This window comes from Myxocyprinus asiaticus, chromosome 28 (assembly GCF_019703515.2).
Source record: "Myxocyprinus asiaticus isolate MX2 ecotype Aquarium Trade chromosome 28, UBuf_Myxa_2, whole genome shotgun sequence".
Lineage (NCBI taxonomy): Eukaryota > Metazoa > Chordata > Actinopteri > Cypriniformes > Catostomidae > Myxocyprinus > Myxocyprinus asiaticus.
The window spans coordinates 3871420-3890086 of record NC_059371.1 but is presented as its reverse complement, the minus strand read 5'-3'; the positions used below and the strand labels follow the sequence as shown (position 1 = coordinate 3890086).

The following is an 18667-nucleotide window of genomic DNA, read 5'->3' as shown; positions in this document are numbered from 1 at the left end:
GTGTGACCTGAAGCTACAACTACTTTGAGGGCGACAGCTGATTCCTATTCAGTCAGTCAAGTTTAATTAGTCCACAAAAATCATCAAATCTACTCAAATACTCTTAAGTGCCCATTCACCCTGTTGTTTGATATGCTGCTTCACTCATGAGTCATCTGCAGCCGAAAACCATTCAAACATCTGCCCAAAGTAAGATATGCCTATCATCATTGTCCTGTTTGACAGCGGAAGTGATTGTATGGCTTCAGAAGACTTGAAATATAAGGGCATGAGTTGAATCGATTATGTTTTTTTGTGGGTTTTTTAAAAAAATTTTTATTAATTGACACACTGGAGTCACTATTCACTTTCATTACACTGCATAAACTGATTTTCAAGACAAGTATTTTTGTCTTGTTTTCCAAGAAAAATATCTACCAGTAAACATCCTTAAAATAAGACAAATTTACTACAGATGCAAAATGGTGTAAGATATTAAGACTTGTTTTCAGAGAATATATCTTGAAGTAAGCTTTAAAAAACAGTTTGCCAATCTGGTAAGAAAAATTAAGCTTAATTTAGGATTGATGTAAGCATTTGTTTCTTACCCCAAGTTTTTTTCTTGTTTCAAGCATGTATAAGCTTAATTCAAGATATATTCTCTGAAAACATGTCTTAATAATAAGTTAATTCATCTTGTTTTAAGCATGTTTAGATGTTTTTATTGTAAAGCAACATGAAAATACTTATCTTGAAGATCAGTTATGACAAATTAATCCTGTAAACACTTTAAAAATTCACCTTTTGTGTTCCACGGAAGAAAGTCAGTCATGAGTTTGAAGCAACATGAGGGCGAATAAATAATGACAACTTTCATTTCTGGGTGAACTAAAATCTGAACAGAGACAATAACTACTAGAAGGAATAAATATTAAAATATTAAGATAATAATATAATTTAAGCCTTATAATGCAGTCTTATACAACAATATCAGTATATCCAAGTTTAAACATTTCAGAAATGATTTGTGTATGAAGTACTCAATGGTATTAGCATTGAAAGGTGGTATATAACATTAATAATGATTGGCTGAGTGCTGGTGAAACTCACACTCGATGCATCTGCAGCCCATGCGCAGACAGCGCGCATACGCCTCCAGAGACGACTCGCTGGAAAACTGGTCTCCTGTCAGGTAGCTAAAAATACACACGTCAGAGCCTGTGTGTGAGTGTGTTATCATCCATCTTACAACTCGAATTATCAAATACACAAACACATATCTTACACTCAGTAACCATTTACCTTTAACAGTACATACACATTAAAAGTGCTTAAAAAGCAGACCATTTAACTTTAGCAGGCTAATTTAACAGCACAACTGAAGACAATATATACACGTTTTCTAAATCAGCACTTTTGTCTTTTTCTCCAGTAAAACTATCTAAACATACTTAAAAAAAGATACATTTATGGCAATTTAAGAATTTAAGACAAGACTTGTTTTCAGAGAAAAAAAAAAAATAGTGGCAAATTGTTGTGTCATGTTTTAAGCATAAACCTCATTACATTTTTAGAATTATGCTTGATATAGAAAATAAAAGCCAATAGGAAATAAGAGAATTCAACTTAATTTAAGATTTATTCTCTAAAACAAGTCTTATAATCTTACACATGTTTTTTTTAAGTAAACGTATCTTGTTTTAAGGATGTTTAGATATTTGATCTGGTCAACAAGACAAAAATACTGATTAAGACAATGATTTCTGATCAAGTAGTTAATACTTAAGAGCCAACCTATTTACAGCTAACCAATCTAGGTGGTTAAATACTCATTTGCGGTTTAAACTGGAGGAAGATGACACATTGAAAGAACTGATACAGTCTAGCTAAGAATATCCAAACACTCACTGCCACAACTACTCATTTAAAGTCTTCAGTTAGCTCCATTTCAACTACCTAAATGCTTCATAATCACATTGAACCAGATCAAATCTACCTTAGAACTGTTTTGAAGACATGACAAACTAAAAGTGAATGTTACAGTAAGTGTGAGCACTGAAAATCAATTAGACACACCAGAACAACACTTTCAACTTCCCTTTCACTTATGTCTGTTTAAGCATCATATTATATGAAATGATTGAGAGAAATCTCTCTGCTTATCTGCTGTTTTCGGATTGATAGACAAACTCATCCATCAGCTCCATCGAGACAAACTGCGATCCGATTAACACATGCTGGATGAAGCCGATCTACAACTGCATTTTCGAGATCTGTTAGTCTGACTTTGCAAAAAATTGCATGGTACGATTTCAGTCGAACTAAAGCTTTTACATGACAATTTAAAAAGACTAATTATAAAGGCAAATTCGAAAATTTAAAGTGCATGTAAACATACTGACAGTGAATGAGAAGTTAACTGGGACCATCACTAAAGTGGACCAAAAACGTCAGCTTTCAAGGCCGGGACGGTCTAAATAGTCCACTTAACGAGGTCTTTGTGTGTTGGTTAAATTTAACACATACATACATAATTAGTTATTGCATATATCTGGATTGGACAAATAAAAAATGGCTTCATTTCAAACACTGATCACAGACATGTCCATTGTGTGCCCGAATATAATGGCAAATCAGAGGCATTGAAATTAGTCAGTTGCCCCACACAAACAACTTATGTAATCGAATCATAGAGCATGATCACAGACATACTCACGTGTTGTGTGATGAGGAGATCCAGTAATGGGACAGGGGGTTGTTCATGTCCTCTGGCCGCACCTGATCCAGCTGAGAGTCCCAGATAGTGTTCTCCTTAGAGAACAGATACGTCAGGAACTGAAAGTCACAAAACATAGAACACGGTTAGGTTAAAAACATGCATGAATTAGTACTCAACATGTAGGTTTTCAACCGAACTCAGAACCTTTTTCTATTTCGAGCTAAATTTCACTTTCCATACATGGGGTACAAAATAGAACCTGAAAGTCTTGAAAGTGTCAATGAAATATTTTATGACAAAACTAAGTCACATTTTTGCTCTTTTTTTTAATTAAACGGTCATTAGCCACAGAAGGTTCAACTAAATAGTATATTTTATATGAGATTTGCCATTTTTTGCAACCCTGTTATCAGTGTTGGGGAAGTTACTTTGAAACAGTTGGTTGCCATGCTACTCATAACTTTAGTTAAACTAGTCAAGTTGCTCTTTTAAAAAAGTAGTTAGCTACGCAACAAGACGATATTAGCTCTGACTGAAATATCAACTGATAATTACCTTTACAAAAAATCTAGAGTAGGCGCAAATTTGCCACTCACATGCAACTGAGCTTGCTATTCGCCATTCTGAGTAAACTTCCCGTTGCCTTTGAAGGAATGCAGGTTTATTCACATATTTATCTTAAACAATGCTATCAAAGTGGATAGCAGGCACAACAACGCCGCTGTATCATGGGCCGCCACCTTGACTGAATCACATGCCAACAAATACGTTTTCGAATATCTCCATTTTCCCTGTCCACACTACAACGCGAATACTAGGGCTGGGTGTTGATTTCCTGATACGGTTCCGATTCACAAGCTCTCGATTCGATTCTGATTCGATATCGATTCATATGAGTATATTTCCGTTATAATGTCTCTTTTGCTTACATATGAAAGAAATTCTCTCCCAGATAATGCTATTAATTATACAGGGGACCTTCTAACTAGGTACATTACGAAAACATAAATTTGACTAATTATTTTTTTTTAGTTTTTCCATTTTAAAAACAAACAAATCCATGTATTTAATCAATAAATAACATACTGTATTTTATACAGTATTTTGTTACGTTTATTGTTTAATTGCATAATTTGTACTATTTACAAGTATTTACATTGATTTGTTGAACGTGCTAAAAACGGTACTGTCTCTTTAAGAAAACTGGCAGTTCTGTAAAGAGTGTCTGTAAATGAGCATGTTAAAGAGAGAGGACTCAAACGGCTTGATCTCATCTGTGCTATGCATGATTAGAATTAAAATTATTATTTTTTTTTATCAACAACTGATGGTAAAGAACAGATGGTATAAAAAGAGACATTATTCAATGACAAATGGGTCACTGGTGAGTGAAAAATATACGGCCAAATATATACACTTTATTCACATAGTGCGAAATTTGATTGCAAATGCGAGCGTTTTTCCCCTCATTGTAGTAGAGGGTTGCTGCATAGAGTAAAAGATCAATCTTGGGATTAAAAAAAAGTTTAATAAAAAAAAATTAAAATAAAAACGATAGAGATCGTTCAAGTGAAGATCACGATGCATTGGAAAATCAATATTTTACCCGGCCCTAGCAAATACACCATTTTCAATCTATTCACTTGGGAAAACGTTTACAAAAAGCTCAGTTTTTGCTGGACAAAAACACAGTCTCAGTGTAGATGGAAGGCCAAAACGTAGCATAATTAATGCATTTTCAAACAAAAACGCATGTGTGGATGTAGCTTAAGTGACCTGTTCCCATATGAAATAAATGTCTCAAAGCTCAATATATCACAAAGTCTAATCTAAAACGAGATGCCACAAACTAAAACCACAAGCATCCTGGAAGGTGCCTCTTCTGCAAAAGGGATGCACCAAATTTAGAGAGCATCTTCACACTGCAATATCTTTAAGGTGTTGCATGAATGAACAGAAAAAAACGAATTCAGGTCTTTCAGAGCACGTCAGATAATATCTGTTAAATGTAGTAACACTGTTAATTTTATAAATACTTTATTCAAACAGCTGAAAGTATTTGCAAATAGAACACTGGTGGAAAATAGTAATAAATGAAGTGAGAGGAGTAATGCAGGAAGTGTGTAGGGTGAAGCGTCACCTCGTCCTGATGAAAGTACGGCTGTTCGATCTCTCGTAGAGGATCCTTCAGGTAATGAAACATGAACTCCTGCACTTTGTTATTGTCTGTGGCCCAAAGCTCCTGAAAAACATACAAACACATTATTCATCACTGTAAACCCTCTTTGAGAAGATTCTCCAAGTTCATTTTCTTTCATCAAGGCAGCACTTGAGCTTCAAATTCACCTCATTCAACAATAGGGCTGAAGCGATTAGTCGACGTTATCGACAACGTCGACAATAAAATATTGTCGACATAAATTTCCATTGTCGAATAGTCGTTTGATCTGATTTATCGTAATATGAGATCATATGAAACTCTAATGATGACGCGTGAGAACAGCACTGCAGTTCACGCCTGACTGAGGAGAGGAAGAATTACACAGATCACAGATGCACTCTAAACTTTCCAAACAGCTTCAGGTGATGTAGATCGCAAAGTATGAGGTCATTATAATGCAAAAATACAAAATAAGTAAATACAGAAGCACTCTCGTTGTGGAATAAGTGGAGCTGGAGAAAAACTTGCGTGTCGAGCGTCTTTAAAGGAAACACCTCACCATTATATCTTTAATGCATCATCCTTTATTAAAGTTCAAATAATATGGAAGCAGGTCATGTAAATAACTACAAACTCCAAAACGGTCATTTCTCTGTGCGGTCAGTGCCTCTTCTATGAGTTGCGTGAATGTCCCGATCTAAGGGGGAGAGATTGTAACTGCACTCGGCTGATGCACACTCTGTCGCGGGGACGCTCATCCCTTAAGCGCACGCTTGCTGCAGCTGGATTATAATGTGATGACTCCTGACTTATTGAATCATAATATATGCGTTACTGTGCGTTTATTATCGTGAAGAAAATTGGCAAAACGCAGCTTTATTAATAAGAGAGAGTTTGTTTTTTTGTGAGTTAAAAATAGATTGAAGTGAACAGAAAGGTGAGAGAGGGTAGTCTTCACCCCATTATACACTGCAACAAAATACATTTTTGATTTGTTTTTGTTTTTGCTTGTTTTCCAATATAAATATCTGAAACTCCTTTACTTTAGCAGCTATACTGCAGAAGAAGAATTTTATCTGAGAATGTTGAATATAATATTAAAAATACAAATATTTTAAAATATCTAAAAATCCTTTAAAAAGATGCATTCACCTGAGAAGCAGCATATAAGATATTTAGACTTGCTTTTAGAGAATAGGTCTTGAATATAAATATATTTTGTCTTTACTGCACTCACAGAAGTAGAACCAAGTGAAAAAATACACTTATATACAAAATACACTTATATTTAAGATACATTCTCTTAAAGCAAGTCTAAATATCTTATATGTTACTTCTCAAGTAAATGTCTCTTGTTTTAAGGATTTTTAAACAATTTTAAAAACTCTTGATAACAATAGAATTTTTTTGCAGTTAATTTCTTTACTGAATTAAACTTAAAAAAAATCGATTTATTTCCCATTAATTCAGTGAATGTCCTTTAGAGGTATTTTTAAAAGATGATTTTGTCCTCTTTATTGTTAATAAGCACGTTTAATACAACCTTTTAAGTCGGCGCACAAACTGAATAATCGGTTAAGAGCTAATGATTAATCGTTGCAATAATCGTCGAATAGTCGAATAATCCTTAATCAATAAATCAAAATAATTAGTTGCAGACCTATTCAACAATACATTTAAATGCAGTTTCTGATAGACTTCCGTTAATTAAACAATCTGACAGTTTTGGTGTAATAAAACGTTACAGTAAAGTACACTATTTATCTGTCGAACGTCTGTCAGTTATCCTACTGAAGGCTGCACAATCTGCATCTTTTGTAATTCTTGGTCTACGTACACATCCAGATGGACATGTTTGGCTGTTGCATCATGTTTTGCACACGTCCTGTGTGAACGCCCCTCAAAGGGATAGCTCAAAATCAAGAAAATATGCAGTTTTTCAAACCCTAAGTACACTGTACAAACAATAACACTATATGTGAGCAAATCCTGTGTGAATCCAGCAGTGGCTAGAATGAATCTCTCACCTTCTGATGTTCAATGAGGAAGTTCTGGAAGTCCTCCAGCAAGATCTTCTGCTCAGGTCTCTCAATAAACCTGCAAAAACATGACGGATCAGTGGTATGGTGGCTGTATACATCCTGAGATAGATGTGCAAATTTGTCATATCTGATTGAATGAATTACTTGATTTAATTAATCTCATAAATATTGCTGAGAAAAGCCCAGACATAAAGCTAATTCAAAAGGCATTACATTATTGTGGCAGATGAGCAATTTGGAATTGAGAAAAGAGAATGAGTGAATAACCTTTGCAGCAGAGGAATCTCCATCTATATGAAAAACAGACAGGGTGATTATGAGAGTAATACATTTATTGCACGATCCTGTACCTAAACCCACTTGAATACAGAAAACACACAGACTGACGTCTACACGTCTGCATCCCAACAGCTCAGACCCATCAGAACCTAATGAAGTTACGTGACGAGATATCAAACAGCCATAACAGCAAACCATTTATTTTCATATATAATCTGCTTGACACAAGTGATTAAATCAACAAAAGCCAAACACAAACACACACAGGCACAAATGGCGTGTGAGTATCGGGGTCATCCGGGTGCCGTGTGTGTGTATGGTTTAGTGTGGCCTAATGGCTTTTAGCCGAGGGATCTTGCAGCGTTTTAAAAGGGTGAGTATTGATGTGAAGTCCATTTAAGAAGCGGGGCAAACGGGGACGTCTGATGGCCGTAAGTGCCTCAGAGTGCCTACACAAACATAAATAGCACACATGAATAAATAAAACTGTAACTTACTGATTTCTGTGCGTCAAACATCAGACTGCGGTACAACTGAGCAAAATGACTGTACGATACATCTCCATTCCGCAGCTCTCCGTCCTAACAGAGATTCACAAAATCAATTAATATAAATTTGAGAAACTTAAAAATAAATAATGAGAACAAATACAGAAAATAAAAGAAAAAACAAAATACAAAAACAAATCAACTGAAATTATAAAAACAAAATGTGTGAAAAAATTTCAATAAATTTAGTAAAAAAAAATTAACAAATTAATTGAAATAAATCATAACTACCCAAATAAATTATTGTAAGAAAATAAAATGTAATAAATAAAATTTACAAATAAATGAAAAACAAAATGAATTCACAAAAATTATGTATGAAAAAAAAATACAGAATACATCTTAATAAATAAACAAATAAAAAAAAATTACAAAAATTAATGTGAGAAAATAAAGTAAAATACAACAAACAAAAAAAGCACAATTTAATAAATAAACAAAAAACAAAAACAAACAAGTAAAAAAACAAATTAAAAATATTAACTTGTACACAAATTAAACCAATAAAAGCAAAACTAACCATCAAATATATTTACAATTAACATTTAAACTACAAACTGTTGGGTGTGTTACCGGAAGTTTCTCTCGTAAGAACCTCATGTTGGGAACTCTGTAGTTGACTTGACACAACATACTTTTCAAATCCTTACAGGAAATTCTGCAAACAAACACAACGTTTTGGAATGTGATTATAAATACGTTTCACAGGGTGATGTCAACGGTTTGATTTCTGGAGGAAGTTCAGTATTGTTGCAGGACAATTCAAGCTTGAAATGTTCACTGCAGTATTTTCATGCATCTAAGTTTCAGTGTTCTAATTTATTTATTTATTTTTCAGTAAAGACCAAATAAATGCATTTATTAATCAATAAAACATTAAAATGTCCTCTCAGTGTGTTAACATTAAAAAATGCCATCCACCTGTTTGAAATTCCAATTTGTTTTGATGTGTGTATACATTCAGTTGAAGTCAGAAGTTTACATACACTTAGGTTGAAGTCATTAAAACTGATTTTTTAACCACTCCACAGATTTCATATTAGCAAACTATAGTTTTGGCAAGTCATTTAGGACAGAGTAATTTTTCCAACAATTGTTTACAGACAGATTTTCACTTTTAATTGACTATATCACAATTCCAGTGGGTCAGAAGTTTACATACACCAAGTTAACTGTGCCTTTAAGCAGCTTGAAAAATTCCAGAAAATGATGTCAAGCCTTTAGACAATTAGCCAATTAGCTTCTGATAGGCTAATTGGAGTCAATTGGAGGTGTACCTGTGGATGTATTTTAAGGCCTACCTTCAAACTCAGTGCCTCTTTTCTTGACATCATGGGAGAATCAAAAGAAATCAGCCAAGACCTCAGAAAAAAAAAAATTGTGGACCTCCACAAGTCTGGTTCATCCTTGGGAGTAATTTCCAAATACCTGAAGGTACCACGTTCATCTGTACAAACAATAGTATGCAAGTATAAACACCCTGGGACCACACAGCCATCATACCGCTCAGGAAAGAGATGCATTCTGTCTCCTAGAGATGAAAGTAGTTTGGTGCAAAAAGTACAAATCAATCCCAGAACAACAGCAAAGGACCTTGTGAAGATGCTGGAGGAAACAGGTAGACAAGTATCCAGATCCACAGTAAAACGAGTCCTATATCAAAATAACCTGAAAGGCTGCTCAGCAAGGAAGAAGCCACTGCTCTAGAACGCCATAAAAATGCCAGACTACAGTTTGCAAGTGCACATGGGGACAAAGACATTACTTTTTGGAGAAATGTCCTCTGGTCTGATGAAACAAATTGAACTGTTTGGCCATAATTACCATCGTTATATTTGGAGGGAAAAAGTGTGAGGCTTGCAAGCAGAAGAACACCATCCCAACCGTGAAGCATGGGGGTGGCAGCATCATGTTGTGGGGGTGCTTTGCTGCAGGAGGGACTGGTGCACTTCACAAAATAGATGGAATCATGAGGAAGGAAAATGATCTGGATATATTGAAGCAACATCTCAAGACATCAGCCAGGAAGTTAAAGCTTGGTTGCAAATGGATCTTCCAAATGGACAATGACCCCAAGCATACCTCCAAAGTTGTGGCAAAATGGCTTAAGGACAACAAAGTCAAGGTATTGGAGTGGCCATCACAAAGCCCTGACCTCAATCCAATAGACAATTTGTGGGCAGAACTGAAAAAGCGTGTACGAGCAAGGAGGCCTACAAACCTGACTCAGTTACACCAGTTCTGTCTGGAGGAATGGGCCAAAATTCCTGCAACTTATTGAGAAGCTTGTGGAAAGCTACCCAAAACATTTGACCCAAGTTAAACAATTTAAAGGCAATACTACCAAATACTTACAAAGTGTATGTAAAATAAATAAATCATTCTCTCTACTATTATTCTGACATTCCTTAAAATAGTGATCATAACTGACCTAAGACAGGGAATGTTTTCTATGATTAAATGTCAGGAATTGTGAAAAACTGAGTTTAAATGTATTTAACTAAGGTGTATGTAAACTTCTGACTTCAACTGTATACTGTGCATTCATTTGTTTGTTGTATGCATGTTTTTATTTAATATATATATATATATATATATATATATATATATATATATATATATATATATATATATATATATATATATATATATATATATATACACACACACACACACACACACACACACACACACACGCACTCAGCAAAAAAAGAAACATCCCTTTTTTCAGGACACTACATTTTAAAGAATTTTGTAAAAATCCAAATAACTTTACAGATCTTTATTGTAAAGGGTTTAAACAATGTTTTCCATGCTTGTTCAATGAACCATAAATAATTAATGAACATGCACCTGTGGAACGGTCGTTAAGACACTAACAGCTTACAGACGGTAGACAATTAAGGTCACAGTTATAAAAACTTAGGACACTAAAGAGACCTTTCTACTGACTCTGAAAAACAGCAAAAGAAAGATGCCCAGAGTCCCTGCTCATCTATGTGAACCTGCCTTAGACATGCTGCATGGAGGCATGACGACTGCAGATGCGGCCAGGGCAATAAATTGCAATGTCCGTACTGTGAGACGCCTAAGACAGTGCTACAGGGAGACAGGAAGGACAGCTGATTGTCCTTGCAGTGGCAGACCACATGTAACAACACCTGCACAGGATCGGTACATCCGAATATCACACCTGTGGGACAGGTACAGGATGGCAACAACAACTGCCTGAGTTACACCAGGAACACACAATCCCTCCATCAGTGCTCAGACTGTCAGCAATATGCCGAGAGAGGCTGGACTGAAGGCCTTGTAGGCCTGTTGTAAGGCAAGTGCTTACCAGACATCACCAGGAAACAACGTCGCCTATGGGCACAAACCCACCTTCGCTGGACCAGACAGGACTGGCAAAAAGTGCTCTTCACTGATGAGTTGCAGTTTTGTCTCACCAGGGGTGATGGTTGGACTCAAAGGAATGAGCGTTACACCGACGCCTGTACTCTGGAGCGGGATCGATTTGGAGGTGGAGGGTCCGTCATGGTCTGGGACGGTGTGTGACTGAGCTTGTTGGCATTGCAGGCAATCTCAATGCTGTGCGTTACAGGGAAGACATCCTCCTCCCTCATGTGGTACTCTTCCTGCAGGCTCATCCTGATATGACCCTCCAGCATGACAATGCCACTAGCCACACTGCTCATTCCGTGCATGATTTCCTGCAAGACAGGAGTGTCAGTGTTCTGCCATGGCCAGCAAAGAGCCCAGATCTCAATCCCATTGAGCACGTCTGGGACCTGCTGGATCGGAGAGTGAGGGCTAGGGCCATTCCCCCCAGAAATGTCTGGGAAATTGCAAGTGCCTTGGTGGAAGTGTGGGGTAACATCTCACAGCAAGAACAGGCAAATCTGGTGCAGTCCATGAGGAGGAGATGCACTGCAGTACTTAATGCAGCTGGTGGCCACACCAGATACTGACTGTTACTTTTGCCATGGTTATATATATATATATATATAAAAGAGCACTTCAAATTCTTCTCAACATATATTCAATATTTGGAAGCTGTACATCACTATAGAAGGAATAGCCTTGCTATTAAAATGGATACGAGAAGGGATGTTGCAATAATGCTGCTTGAGTATTTTAATAATATGTGGAAATCCCACATGAACACCCCAAGCGTTTTAGTTATTGTTTCATGTCTGTCTGAATTATCACAGAGTGTCTGCTTAAAAATGGAAGGGAGTGTGTGCAGTTTTGGCTAACCTGCGGCTCTGTCCCTCGGTGATGTTGGCGTAAACGATTAATCATGTATCAACATCGTATTAATATAACGGCATTTTAATGCCATTAATCAAAGAGCATTATTGACGATCGAAATAGATTACAGCCGCACAAGGAAACAAGAACTTGCATGCGCGTTTTAAATAAACCCTCATACGCATTATTGACATATATTACCAGTATACGGCACTCGCGCTGAGCGATGAAGTTTTTTGACCATCGCTGTTGTAATTGACTGCAAAAAGAAAATGTTCCCAGAAAGGAGAAACGCAGGGGGCTTCTCTATCAGCGGTTCATTTTCTCCGCTTACCATTTTCAACTACACACAATGTGTGCAGAACTGTGATGTCATAAAGTTGACCCATGTGAAACACAGGCAGAGCGTATCCATCTACAGATCCATTCAGGTGTATTAGCGGAGGTTGTAACTGTGTCTGTCTGTTTGACGCTTTGTTTTCTTCACCAAATCTTGTGCTCCAGATGCATCATTAACCTTGAGGTGAACCGACCGCAGTGCCAATGCTTACCGAACCATGGGTGGCGAACCGTATGGTTAGTTTTTTTTTACCGAGAACCGTTACACTCCTAATACACACACACACAAACACATACATATACATACAGTGTGTATGCATGTTGTACGTAGGTATACACACTTCGAGTAATACAAAGCGAAGAGACAACTTTCCACTTTGCGGGGATAAGATCGTTCACCTTGATTTGATTAAGTCACAGATGTTTTGGCAAACTGAAAATGTCACGTCTCTACACACGAGCACCATTTCAACTGAACACAACATCTCAAACTGAGTCTCTCCACCCCTCCTGTGTGTGTGTGTATGTGTACTCACATGTTCTGATCTTTGTTTCCTGTTGCAGGATGTGCCGTCTCGGAGTTCTATTTACCCAACAGGAGTGTGTGTTTGTGTGTATGGGTTGTTCTGGCTGATAAGACTCAGTAACTCTGTGTCAGCTTTTTTTTTAAGCATATATATATATATATATATCATAATGTAAAGATACTCTGATAGGAAGATGATATTAAGAACACCAGTTCAGCAGGAAACCTTCAAATCAACACAGAACATCTACCAAACCATATTCACCTATCACCACATCACACATATCTATGTGTTAAAACACGGCTAATGATCAGAAGCTTTTTAAAATGGCCTTTTTATAGTGCAACAGTGATCGTCCGTTGGCCTGGGTTCTGAAGTATTTTTCCTGTTCATTTTCAAAAATGATTTACACTGCCATTGACATAATCAAATCAAAGTTTTAATGTCATTTTAATGTGTTTGCTTATCAGAGAAAACTGTTACTGCCTTTTTTCCTCCAACATCACAGTGTTGTTTCTCAACTGGTTTCACTTCAGGACCCAGACTTCCCTTTGGACATCAAGTGGCAACTCAACACAAAACACATTTTCCTTACATTGATTTGTTTATGTTTGTCGAGGATGAGGGCAGATCACACAACCCGTCCATGTTGACATCTGCCTAATTTGACTCACTTCTACCAAGTGACAGATGAATTTGTCCCAAAAACACAATTTGTTTGAGTTTCATTGGACGCACAAGTCAGTCAACAACAAAAGATATGAGAGGCAGATGAGCCGTTCAGATGAGTCTGATTGGTGGAAGTTGCTTCAGGACTATGGGTAATGTAGTACTTGAAACATTCAGCAATTAAACAAAATCACTTTTGCAAATAGAACTGAGTAGAGCAAGGAGCCCTACAGCAGATGGTATGACCCCCACAGAGCTTGGATCTCAACATCATTGAGTCAGTCTGGGACTACATGGAGACAGAAGCAACTGAAACAGACAAAATAGATAGAAGAACTGTGGCAAGTTCTCCAAGAACCTTGGAACATCCAATCTGCCAACAACCAAGAAAAACTGTCCAGGTGTATTTGGGACAGTTGGTGCCGTTTTGAGGTATTGAAAGTTTTTATTTATGCTTACTGCAATTTGTATGAAGTTAATTAATAAATAAAAATGGAATTTGTATTTACATATCTACTGTAGAGCTTATTATATTATTACATACTGTATTATACACAAAACATACTATATACACAATAATTTTGTTAGGGAACTTATTTTAAACCATACCTGTCTTCCCGGTTGCGATCCACTGCATAAAACTGTTTCCTTAGCCACCTGAGTCCAACAAAAGTAAAAGAAAAGAAAAACAACGGTCACTTGAATGTCAACCAACGAACACTTTTTGTCACTGGACATACAAGGTAGGGATGTGCACTGACAGTCCACAATTGGCGAACCATTCGACATGCCACTATTCAAATACCAAAACCACTATTCATTTTTTTCTACATGTGCAACAGAGGTCTTCAACCTGACCCGAACTCTGTTTTCTGGCCGGGTTTGGGTCCGTTTTTTTCAAGTATAGCGAGAGTTAGGGGCTGTTCAAACATGCATTTGTGTGCGTCTGTGCTGTTTTTCTTTGTAATGTTAACATACGCTATTGCGCTGAATCTCACTGTTTCAGCGTCTTGTGTAAGATCGCCACATTTTTAGACACCAAGTTAAAAAGAAGTTTAATATTTATAAATGCTGTTCTGAAGAAGTTCAGGTTGTAAAGAGGACTTCATGTGTGACGGTTACACCATTAAAGATGATCCCAGGTTGTTTTTCAATGAGCAAAATTTCAGCGCTTTAAAAGCGGTAAGAGAGTGCCTCCCCCCCCCCCCTTTTTTTGCTCTGGTGTGCATATTTAGTACAATAATTAGATGAATTTGTCTAATTATTGTAATAAATATGCAAATAATGCCATTTGATTTTAAACCATTTCAAAATCAAAGCACCCCGAAGAGGCTATTTAACCGCAGCAGTGATAACTCCAGGCGCATGACAACACTTGCATTCGCTGCCTCACGGAAATGTGAAACTGCCCAGGCGGAGCGCATAAACAAAAATAATCAAAGTGTCACTTCTTGTATGAGTTGTGAGATAAAATGTGAAGATCAATGTATTCTGCTATTTAGGCTCATAGCTCACTGTGCACTTTATTTGCTGCTATTTTGAGTAGTACGAAAAACGATTAACCATTCGTGAAACCTCGCAGTTAACCGAATGTTAAAAACAGTAACAGTGCACATCCCTGATCAAGGGTTCCCACTTTTTGACCAATGCATTTCCATAACATCATGTGTACCGTATAGGGATTTCTCAAATCAATTTATAGAAATACAGTAGCACTCAAATTAAACATTTTCTAGCCAACAAAGTAACTGAGCTGAGGATAGCTAGAACATTTACAATAAATATTTCCATGACTTCACTATGACTTCATTCATTTTCATGACTCTTACAGGACTGGACATCACAATTTTAGAAATCCCCAAAAGTTCCAGGTTTTTTTTAGACTGTGTGGTTGAGCTGATCTAAGATTCACATGTTTATGCTCACATGCAGATCACACGATCTTAATGGCTGTTATCAATCAATTTGCGATGGAGTGTAGAGCTAGGTGCAGATAAAGTTCAAAGGTTACCTCTCTATCTGCAGGGGTGTGGGGGAGCGGAGCGTGTCTGACATCAGCCAGGTCAATCCCTTCACCCACATCACCATCTCTTCATCTGACGTCGCTGTCACACACACAGAGAGAAGAGAATAGACAACATCTGAACGTGTGCGTTTGGTTGATATAGGAAGGCTTTTATACTGGAAAGATAGTTCAAAGTGTAATAAGAGTACAGTGGCCGCAAAAGCATTGGGAAACTTAAGCCGCTGGATGAATGTCAATGAACAAGACCATAAAATATCAAACCAAGCGGCATCTATTTGAAAGGAAGATACACTTTTCAATTAAAGCATTTCACAAAAGACATTTATTGGTCTTTAAACTATAAAACAATTGGTATAGTGTTCACAATGAAGACAAAAAATATATGGACACTTTCCAGTCATCAAAATTAAGTGGAACATGTTCCTAGTTAATGGTGAGAACTGACTTCACATATCTGAAATCATTGCAAAAAATAGCTCAGAAAAGAGAAGTTAGTTTTCATACTAACTGCATTGTACTTATTTTGAAAAATAGATTTGTCTGTAAAGTGCGAGTCATTACCAGCCAGACTGAGTGCTTTGAGTCGAAACTCCGTCCCGTAGAGAATGACGAAGCAGTGGGCCTGATCCGTCCGAGCCGTCGAATCCTCCACATACCGCTCAAAGTCACGTGACTTCTGTCCCGTCCTAATCTCCTTAATCTCCCGAATATCAACTGAAAGGAACAGAAAACATAGACTGTAGGACCGCAGTCGTATTACACAGAGAATTAGAAGTCTTTTAAACATTCGCAAAAAGGGTTCCGTGAGAAATCTGTAGGACGATAAACTTTGAGAACTTTTCAACATGAAACAAAATGGTTTTGATTAGTGTTGTCAGAATACCAGAATTTCAGTAGTTGGTACCAATACCAGTAAAATTTCATGGTTCTCGATACCAATTTCGATCCGAAAAATATAACAACGTGCTATTGAACGCACTCCTTTAGCCTGTTTAAAGTGAAATTTCAATGTAAATAATAAACTAAAAGAAATGCATTGCTTGGGGGATAAACACATAACAAATTGGGTTCTGACCAGTGTTATGATTGGCAGGCAATGTACAGTGCAGAAAAGTAATTTTTAACAACATTCATCAGTCGTCTCGGGGCTCTGACAAAGTTTAATATGTTGCTGTTAATATCTCAAATATCATGTCTACATATATGAAAGGACAGCCCTGTAATGGTAATTATTTCTCAGGGGGACATCAGTTTTTTTGGTTTCATTTTCTCCAAGTAAACTCGGAGATGTCGATTTGGACGAGAATTAAATTACCACACGACCCTGGAGTTTGTCAAAATACAGTAGGTAATTCAGCCAGGAATTTTCTCCAGACATTTCCGATTAGGACAGCACTAAAATCACAGACTACCTCCTGTAAATGCTGAAATAACCTCACGTCCCCATGTAAAACAATTACTGTACGAATACGACAGTATTGAAATGTGAAAATGGGTGGTTAGTGCAGCTGTTACTATGGTTACGGTCCCAGACGGTGTCCGCGTGGTGCTTGGCCATGTATGGACACTTTTAGCAGACTGTGATGATGCGTTTCCACCTTATTTAGCAGCGTAAATTTTTTTTTTTTTTATTATATAGTGTAAATTTATAACATTATACTTTGGATTATATTACCCTGGAATTCATTTTAAAAACAAGTTACCACAGAAGTGATGAGGTTTCTAATACAGCTGCAGAGTAAATTTGCCATCTCTCTTCTAACTGTCGTAATACATCGCTCTCTATTTTATTCTTCATATGGAAAGTTGTGGAAACGTAATAGTGGCATTTTTTTCCAATGTTGGAGCAAATGAATGAGCAAAATGTATGCTTACCGTTGCCATGGTCTCCCATTCACCACTATCGAAGTTTACACTGGGTGTGAATCTTTGGGTTGAAAGCGAATTGATTTAATTCACGATATGTTTTCAATTAGATTAAAAAAAATCTAGAATGCAAATCTTGCAAATTTAGAATGATTCAATTCGATTTGATGAACGATTCGATGCAGCATTTTTTTTTTAAGTGCTTTTATAGGATGCTTTAAATACTCACACTAATGTGTCTTAGGCAAGAAAAAGAAAAGACAAAATACTTGAGATCAAAAGCCACTTGAAAGAACACATGTACATACAGGCTTCTTTGAATACAACACAGTGCAATGTGCCGGTAAAATATTTTAGAGCAAAGCATAAAAAAAGATTTAATATATTTGCATGACTTTTCCAGGCCCGGAAAACAAAATATTCCATGACCTTGGAACACTGAATCAGTAAAACAATCCAAATAATACATCCTTAAAGTAACATCGTATGATTACATTCAGTTTCCTTAAGGCCTCTTATACCAATTAGGAAAAGAGAAAAGCAACCAGTGGCCATCCTGAGGAGAGATCAGACACGAGGTGCTCCAAAGCTATTGAGAAAAAGTTTCAATAAGAGTTACAGACGGAACTGAGAGCGAGTGTGAAAGGCGACAGAAGTGTGCAGCATGCGTCTGAAGGTGCGCTGGAGACTGTGCACTGTACGCTGCACATGTCTCCAGTAAATTTCATGTAACTAATTAAATATTTAGATATTTTAAAATACTGAAAAATGTTTTGTTGAATAGTGATTCATTCTATTTTTTCATTTTGATTCGTTTATCGACCAACACTAATGATTCTCAATTCAAAAATCATATTTCAAGATCGATGCATATAAATCGGCAGGATTAGTAACTCAAGAAAACGAGTGAATCGTTACACCCTAAAGTTTACCCTGCAATTGTTTACTTCCATGTTCCAAAACACGGAAGTTTGAAAAAAGTCCATTGCGGACTGATTGTGAACTTTCAATTCACGTGAAACAATGGCTGCACACGAACTCCAAAATATAACTGAGGAATTCAATCTACCAGACTCACATCCACCAAAAAACAGACTTAAATTGGCTGTTTGGAAGCATTCATGCTGTGGTTAATTTATCTAACATTTTGCTTTATTTAATCAAATGTAACTCAAAAAATTTTCATAATTTGAGACGAAGAGATTTAAATGCTCACAATTTGGTTCTCAACTAGAACCATTATTATGACATTCTCTTT

At 36.7% G+C, this 18667-nt stretch overlaps 1 protein-coding gene and 1 long non-coding RNA gene across 3 annotated transcripts in view; one reads left to right on the top strand and one right to left on the bottom strand.

Moving 5' to 3' along the window:
* Nucleotides 1-18667, top strand: part of LOC127418969 (uncharacterized) — a 983530-nt gene that overhangs the window by 450029 nt on the left and 514834 nt on the right. The window lies entirely within an intron of this gene.
* The window catches only part of plcg1 (phospholipase C, gamma 1), a 63950-nt gene that overhangs the window by 38868 nt on the left and 6415 nt on the right, over nt 1-18667 (bottom strand). For both annotated transcript variants that reach the window (XM_051659746.1, XM_051659747.1), the window contains exons 3-12: nt 16105-16257; nt 15529-15622; nt 14127-14174; nt 8302-8386; nt 7678-7761; nt 7169-7191; nt 6887-6956; nt 4839-4940; nt 2696-2814; nt 1090-1175 (exon numbers count right to left, since the gene is read on the bottom strand). In XM_051659746.1, coding sequence (XP_051515706.1) covers nt 1090-1175; nt 2696-2814; nt 4839-4940; nt 6887-6956; nt 7169-7191; nt 7678-7761; nt 8302-8386; nt 14127-14174; nt 15529-15622; nt 16105-16257 — 864 coding nt within the window. The remainder of the gene's footprint in view (nt 1-1089; nt 1176-2695; nt 2815-4838; nt 4941-6886; nt 6957-7168; nt 7192-7677; nt 7762-8301; nt 8387-14126; nt 14175-15528; nt 15623-16104; nt 16258-18667) is intronic.